The sequence below is a fragment of the Microtus ochrogaster genome, linkage group LG1, assembly GCF_000317375.1.
Source record: "Microtus ochrogaster isolate Prairie Vole_2 linkage group LG1, MicOch1.0, whole genome shotgun sequence".
Classification (NCBI taxonomy): Eukaryota; Metazoa; Chordata; class Mammalia; order Rodentia; family Cricetidae; genus Microtus; species Microtus ochrogaster.
The window spans coordinates 12,775,753-12,784,473 of NC_022027.1; the positions used below are offsets into that span (position 1 = coordinate 12,775,753).

General features: G+C 40.2%; 1 protein-coding gene across 3 annotated transcripts in view; it reads left to right on the top strand.

Moving 5' to 3' along the window:
* Window positions 1-8,721, top strand: part of Tbc1d19 (TBC1 domain family member 19) — a 115,667-nt gene that overhangs the window by 80,837 nt on the left and 26,109 nt on the right. For all 3 annotated transcript variants that reach the window (XM_005359235.3, XM_026785129.1, XM_026785130.1), the window contains one exon: window positions 4,034-4,066. In XM_005359235.3, the coding sequence (XP_005359292.2) occupies window positions 4,034-4,066 (33 nt within the window). The remainder of the gene's footprint in view (window positions 1-4,033; window positions 4,067-8,721) is intronic.

Here is an 8,721-nt window from a genome sequence, read left to right on the forward strand (position 1 = left end):
ACTATAGCAGGTACCAGAACCAAAAGAGAACCAGAAACCAGTGATAGCCTAAAGGTTTCTTTCCTGCTTGTCGGGGGATATGCTGAGCATCTATAGAAGCAGCATCCAGAAGGAGGTAAGATCATGGGATTTCACAGTTTCAATTAAAGATTAATAATGAGAATTCTGGTAGAGAGAAGGAAAGCAAATATGGCAGAGTCTTGGAAGGAAGCTGAGATTAAGAATGGTCAGAAGAATCACAGGAAACAAAACATGTAAACTGAAGTTTTGGGAAACAGCCTTATCTTCCTTATCTTCCCAGGTCATCATTGTCATGGTAAGGTCAAGGCTGAGAAGGTGCCTTCAGTTGTTGGAATCTAACTTAGTCACAACAGGCAGAGAGACCCGAGATTTGGTAATCAGAAGTTAGGGCTATATAGGCAGAAAATAAACCTTATCATGTAAGGGTGTCTGGGGAATAAAATGGACTTTTGATGATGATGTGTAAGGAGATATATGGGTTTGTGTGTGTGTGTGTGCGCGCGCGCATGCATGTGTAAAATCTTTGAAAGGTGTGCACAGAAACTAAAGATACAAAAACTTAGAACCCCACCCTTGCCTCTTGCCTCCACAGTAGAAATAAAGAGCAGGCCCACCACCATCCACCTCATACTGTGTGCAGTGAGCTTTTCTCCTTCTCTCAGCCATCAGTTGACTGCCTTTGAGCCCTTCATCCAGTGTTGGGGGAGGCTGTTGGTTCATTCCTGCCACTTAGACCCAAAATAATCACACAGAAACTATATTATTTGAGATACTGTTTGGCCAATAGCTTAAGCGTATTTCTGGCTAACTCTTATATCTTAAATTAACTCATTTCTATTAATTTGTGTATTGCCATGTGGCTCTGGCTAACCAGCATGGTTCCAGCAAGTCTGTCTCTGGCAGAAGCTACATGGCTTCTCCCTGACTCCGCCTACTCTCTCTATATATATATCTTTTCCAACCTGGCTATATTCTCTTAAGCCATTGGCTGAAAGCAGCTCCTGTATTCATTAACCAATAAAAGGAGCACATATGCAGTAGGACCTCCCACACCTATCTGGTGCTTACCTGTTCAGCCCCTGTGGCTTCCTCTGCACCTCTGACCTCCTCATCCCTCTTCACTGTGCTATAGAAACTTACAATTTTTCCCTAAGAAAAGGTCAGTTGCAGTCCTTAAAATAGCATCCAGATGAACTAGAGTTCAGCAAGTGTTTGATGAGTGACATGCACGGAGGGAAAAAGGGATCATTGATGGACAGGATTCCAAAGCAAGGTTGGCAGACTTTTTCTGTAACCAGCCAGATGTCAATATTTTCAGTGTTTCTGGCCACTGTCTCTCTGCTCCATATTATTTGTTTTTGTAAATAATCCTTAACAATACAAAAGCCTTTCTCATCTCACAAATCAAACATGAACAAGTCGTGGAGTGAAATTAGCTTCCTAACAGCTGGGGACATTAAAGAAACAGGATTTAGTGACCTGAGAGAGGAGAGGAAATGTCGTCCTGCTGAGAATGCCGGTGAGAAGAAGTGAGGTGCAAACAACAGACAGGTCTGAGGCCATGCCGGTGCCTTCAGCCTTCTAGTGCAGGGGAAGTAAGGCCTGCTGGCTGGTAAAAGTGAGAATGTTTTCAAAACATAGGGTAGACCAAACTTATAAATGAGCCATGTGCTGTGAAGTGAGACTTAGAGCATGTGACACCTAAGAGCTATGTATGCTGCCTAACTTCCGGGTGCACTGGCATACTAGCTCAAAGCAATAACTGTGTTCCCATCTTAATATGTTTATTAAATTCTTTTTAAACAAAGAAGCATGATATCATTTTGTGACTGCTTACATCAACAGTATACATTTATTACAAACCCAAGCATTTTAACTCTCATATGAGGACTGAGCCACAGACTTTGGCTCATTTCCTCATGTAAAGTAGGTTCTAGCATGTTCTCTGATTGTGGATAAAGGAATTGAAGCTTTCATAAGTTAAGAAACTTACTGAAAGACACAGAAAACTCCTAAATGACAAAACAAGAGTAACCACACAAGTCTGCTGGTATCTCATTATGTTTTTCACTGACCACAAAGGGCAGCGGTTAATGAGATGGAGCCTACATGGAAGGTGTTTTCTAGTGACAATGCTGTCCTCACCCTCTCTTCTTCACCATTTTATGTTGTCCTAGAAGAGGGCACAGCTAGTATGTATCAGGGAGACCAGCAAACACATTAGATAACAATGCAAACCCAGAATTACCTCCAACTGGAGTGGTCACCAAAGAAGACATGGAACCAAGAAGAAGAGCACAGCCCCTACCCAGGTCCAGAAACAACTGTCCAAATGCGCCATCTTGGCTGTGTGGGGAGGAGAACACTCCACAGTTTTAGTTCTGAACTTTCAGATGAGAATAAATCAGGGAGCCAGGCCACTTTTTTTGAGGAACAGTTCAAGAACCTCATGGAGCCTCTGTGGGTACCAAATTGTAACAGGGCTAGGGTGAGAATAAATATTTATGAACATTTCCCTGTACAATAGAAGGCAAAGTAGACATGTTGCATGTGATCATGGTCAGAATTAGGAATAAGAACTAGATGTTGCAGGTAGCTGGAGTTTGACCCAGATGAGAAACTGTTCCCCACAAAGATGCCTTGGAAATGGCCCATGTCCTCTATTGCTGGGCATGCTTTGACTGAGAGCCATCTGGAATTTCCTAGAACTTAGTCTAGATGGCCTTGTGGCACTCTTTTTTGCCTCCTCACAAGTTAGAAGAGCACAGCATTTCTATACTTCAAAATAAATAAATATAAATTTGGTTTTTTTATAGAGTACATTGATAAACTGATTAATGCTCCATATGATATTCAATAATATAAATTACAGGTACTCTGTTTAGAACCAAGGGTGTGCAAATTTCAATTTTCCACAGAACACAGCAAGATGTTTAGTGTACAAAGTTAGGCTTTGAGTCTTTCTTTGCAAACAATGTAGACTTTGTATAAAATTTTTGCCCAGATGAATTTGTAAAACAGCCTTGTCAATATGTCTCCTAAGTCATTCCAGGATAGAATTATTAGTAAAACTTATTAAATATTTGTAAATAAAGTGATGTAGATTACAAGAAATGCCTTGAAAATCTCACTGATCCTAGCAAGCGGGGATAGAACTGTTTAAGGAGGAGCGTTATCAACTGACTCTAAGACACTTGCGGTGGTTATCCAGGTCAGCTCCATGGAAAGAATCCAGCTGAGAGATACAGAGTGGCAGAAGTTAATATACAAAGCAATGCAAAATGAAAGTACAAGCCAGAGAGATTGGAGCAGGCTGACCCAAATCTGTATATGTGGGTTAGGAGTGCGAGTACGGGGTGCTGCCTTGTCAGTATTTTTAATGCTTTATAAATATTTATAAGGTGTGTGGTATGTTTATTAATGGACATAAGGTAACCTTTTTACCCCTTAGAAATTATGGTGAACCCTATCTCCTTTATAGGACATTTCTTCCCATTGAAAAGCCCACAAGAGTCCAAACTAATGCAAATGCTATTATAATTCAAGCTTAAGCCTGGGCTTTTGAGGATGATAGTAACTTGCCCCCTTGTTAGTACAGGAGTCATGGTTAGCAAAGGATAGTGCCTTAATTTCTGACTCAGTGGGAACAACCTCACTGCAGTAAAGGAGGTTCATGGCCAATGCTGTATTCTAACTGGAACTGGACATACAGACCAAGACATGGGCAGGTCGCCAGCGCTCTCCAATTCCTGCCCAAGATGAGGCATAGCTGTAGTTTTCCACAGTCACCTCATAGTAAATTCCTTACTTCCTCCATCTTGGATATGTTTGAAAATGTCTAAGAGAGTTAAAATTTTCTGAGAGTGTTAAAACAACTGTTGTTGGCTACAGTCGCTCTTGCTGACCTTTCAAACAAAGTGAAAGAAGAAAGAAACATCTTTATTTGCAGTTTTGATCCTGTGACTCCTGCATGAAGCAGAGGTGTGTGACTGATACTCTCTTTACTTTTCAGGTGTAATCCCCTTCCATGGATTTTCCATGTATGGTAAGTTGGACTTGATATAGCCATCATTTTTGTTATGTTTTGGAAATTCGAACATAATGATAATGCTTTGTATTTCACCATTCAGAAAACTTAAAGTACTGTGTACATAATAAATATTAAATTCAATTTTTTATGTGTGTAATTAAGAAAATTAAAAATAAAGATTGTAACTGTTCAGGTAATGATTTCTCAGCAGATGAGAATGAGAGCACACTGTGAACTGCTGTGAGCTTTGCCATCTAATCTAATGGAATAAGAACACACTGGTAGTTAGCTCTATTATAGTAATAAAAACAGCATGGGACTGGAACAAAACAGACACACTGATTAATGGAGTCAAACTGAAGACGCAGACTAAGTTCACATCCCATGGATACCTGGTATTTGACAATGAAGTAAAAAATGCACAAATGGTGCCCATGAGACTGGATGGCTGCTTGTAGAAGAAAGAACAGATCCATACTCACAACCCTACACAAAACTCAACTCCAAATGGATCAAGGACCTCAGCACAGACCAAATACCCTGAATCTGACACATGGAATGGCCTTGAACTCACTGGCACAGAGGGACATCTGACCAAAACACAGAGAGCTCATCACTAAGACCAACAGGACATCACGAAGCTGAAATGCTTCAGTATGGCAAAGAAGCAGCATACAGAATGGGCGAAGATCCTTACCAATTATATATTTGATAGAGAGATAGCATCTAAAATATATGAAGAACTAAAAATTCTGAACATCAAGAATACAGTTAAATATGAGATACAGAGCTAAGCAGAGAGTTCTCAAAAGATGAAACACAAATGGCTGAGAAACACTTAAAGAAATGTTCAACTCGCTTAGGCATCAGAGAAATGCAAATCAAAACTCCTTTGAGATTTAATCTTCCCAGCCAGAATGGCCAAGATCAATAAAACAAATGATAGCTCATTCTGGTGAAGATGCTGGTGGGAGTGTGAACTGGTACAACCACTATGGAAATTGAAGTATGGTGATTCCTCAAGAAGCTGGTAGAGTTCTATCTATCCAGAATTCAGCCATGCCACTCTTGGGTTTATGCCCAAAGGACTACCCTGCTGCAGAGAGATTCTTGCTCATCCAGGTTCATTGCTACTGCATTCATAATAGCCAGAAATTGGAAACAGCCTTGATGTTCTTTGATGAACTGATAATGAAAATGTGGTATATTTACACCATGGGATATTATTCAGCTGTTAAGAAAACAAATTATGGAATTAATAGGTAAATGGTTGTAGGTAGAAGAATCATCCTGCATAAAATAACCTAGATACCAAAAGACAAATATTGTATATTTTCTCTTATATGTGGATATTGGATTTTAAGCCTTCTTTATGTGTGTTACAATCCAAATAACCACAGAGGTTAGGGACTAGGGTAAAAAGAATCTCCAGTACAGTGTTATGAAGAGTCAAAGGGAAACTAGAATAGGAAGATTAAATAGGAAGGGGGATGGGAGAGAAGGTTAAAGAAAGGAGTATGCGGAGGAACAACATTAAAGGCCATTTGAAAAGCCATATAGATACCTACTACTATAGAAGATTTTTGAAATGTACAAACATATATATTTATATGTATAAATATATTTATGTTGGCTATAATTAATTTATAGTAGATAATAAATATATAAATGTAAATTTAATATATAATTTAATATACTTTAAATTATATAATATACATCCATGAATATGTAAAAGGAATATAAATGGAATCACCAAATAATAGAGGAGACAGTGTACCAACTAGATATCTTGTGTCACTAAGTAAACCCTCCAGTGCAGGAATGAATTACATCTTGTTGCTTCATTGGCCAAAGGAGCTCCATGGAACCCCCAAACATCTAGAATATTGCTAAGGCCATTGGTTGCTCTTTATGGTCTGATAAGGCCCTATTGCTGAAGAAGACAGTTAATTAAATCATCAAACATGGAAATGACTACCATTATTGTATTGGAAGGTACCCTTCACAGCATCAATGTCACACAGCTACAAGCCCTGTGATCTATAACAGTAACCTGCCTGTAGTAGTGGAATAATGGCACAAATGTCATAGGGGAAACCAATTACTCTTTTTTTTCCTTTTATGAAAATAGATTATTTTCTCACATAATTTATCTTGATTACAGTTTCCCCTCCCTCTTCTTTTCCAAGTTCATCCTCACCCCCTTTTCTATCCAGATCCACTCTCTTTCTGTCTCTCACTAGAAAATAACAGATTTCACAGAGGCAGAGTCCCACAGCAGAGCACTGGGCTGAGCTCCCAAAGTCCAGTTGAAGAGTGGGAGGAGTGAGAATATGAGCAAAAAGATCAAGACCATGATGGGGAGAACCACTGAAACAGTTTACCTGAGCTATGGGAACCCACCAACTCCAGCTAGACAGGAATGAAACCAGTATAGGTCCAAACTAGTCCCTCTGAATGTGGATGACAGTTACATGGCTGGGGCAGACTTCAGGGCCACTGGCAATGGCATCAGAATTTATCCCTACTGCTTGTGCTGACTTTTGGGGAACCTGTTCTCTTTAAATGGATATCTTGCTCAGCCTAGATACAGTAGGAAGGGCCTTGGACCTTTCCCAAAGCAATGTGTCTCACCTTCTCTTAGGAGTGGCTGTGGGGGTGATGTAGGGGAGTAGGTGGAGGGAATGGGAGGGGGATGGAATGGGAACTGGATTGGTATGTAAAATGTAAAAAGTATGTTTTCTTTTTTTGAAAAAATAAAATAGAAAATAACAGATTTCTAAGAGATAACATTAAAATATAATAAAATAAAATAAAAACTATCACATTAAAGTTGGAAGGAAACCAACAGAAAGAAAAGAAACAAGAAGGTACAAGAATCTGAGATGCAGTTGTTCTTGTACTCAGGAATTGAAGCTATAAAACACTAAACTGGAAGCCATAATATATACACAGAGTGCCTGGTAAAGACCCATGTATGCCCTGTGCATGCTACTTTGTAGCACGAATAATTACCCAGAGACAGAAATTGGGGTTCTGCCCGAAAACCAGAAAAGCAGTCAAGCCACTAGAGAAGTCTTATGTCTACCAAGGCTGGGCAACCGTGAACTAAGCCACTAGAGAAGTCTCATGTCTACCAAGGCTGGGCAGCCGTGAACTAAGCCACTAGAGAAGTCTCATGTCTACCAAGGCTGGGCAACCGTGAACTAAGCCACTAGAGAAGTCTCATGCCTACCAAGCAGTCTAAGCCTCTCTCTCCTCTCATTTTTATTCCCTCTAGTGCTGGGATTAAAGGTGTGAGCCACCACCACCTGGGTTTATTTCTGCATTGATCTTGCATAGCCCAGGGTGGCTTTGAATTCACAGAGATCCATCTGCCTCTGTCTCACAAATCCTGGGATTAAAGGTGAATTTCACCATTGTCTGACCTCTAAGTGACTTTAGCATTGCCTCTGGTCTTCAGACAAGATTCATTTATTAAAATACAAATAATATGCCACTATACTACTTCAGTATGTATGAGTTCCTCTGAGCTTTTCTCACTCTGATTTAGAGAGCCTTGTTTTCTTGGTGTCCTCCATCCCTCTGACTCTTACACTCTTTCCAGATCCTCTTCCGTAGGGAGAAAACAACCACTTTTTGACTGGATTTAAGACTCACTCCATGAGATGGGACCCTTACTTGATACTTATTAAGTGGTCAAGAACCCGAGACTGCATAGATCATGGGCCTAGAGGAAAATCTATTACCTTATTCTATTAAAGAAACAGCAATAAAATAACTCCTAATGACACACTGCTATACTCCATAGATCAGTGCCTTGCTCAGCCCTCATCAGAGAAGGTTCTTCTTGTAGTAGGTGTGAATTGACACAGAGACCCACAACTGGACAGTGTGCAGAGAGTGCAAGACCTTAGAACACTCAGTCCTAAATAGGATGTCTCCATAAAACCCCTCACCTCAAAGCTCAGGGGTCCATGCATAAGACGAGGCAGAGTGATTGTCGGAGCCAGAGGTGATGGATGCCTCCAATAACTGATGCACATATAAACTCACAGAGACTGTGATGACGTATACAAGGCCTCCACTAGTTCAAACCAGATGGGGTCCCAGCACTGAGAGGGGGAAGTGGACATGGGGTTCTATCCGTAATCAAGAAGCTATCTGCAATTGATACCTACCAAAGGGAAAATCACTTTTCTCCAGTGGAATGTCACTGGCTACCAGCCACACTTCAGGATATGCCGCATATCAACAAGTAACACCTAAGACCAACTCCTAAGAAATTCAGTAGTATTTTTGTGGGCTTTTTGCTTTGCTTTCCTCCTTTTGTCTTTTTTTTTTTTTTGTCTTATTGGTCTTTTGCTTATTTGTTTTTGTGATCTTGCGAGGGATTTTTGCTTCTGTTGTTGTTTTATTTAGTTTTTTCTCAGTGAGAAAATGAGCATAAAAGCTGAGTGGGGAGGGTTGGGAGAATCTGGAAAGAATTGGGGAGGGGAAAATATGATCAAAATATATGAATTGTTTTCATTAAAAATACTTAACTCTAACCAGGTGATGGTGCATGCCTTTAACCCAACAGAGGCAGAGGCTGGCGGATCTCTTAAATTCAAGGCCAGTCTAGTCTGCAGATTAATCCCAGCACTCGGGAGGCAGAGGCAGGTGGATCT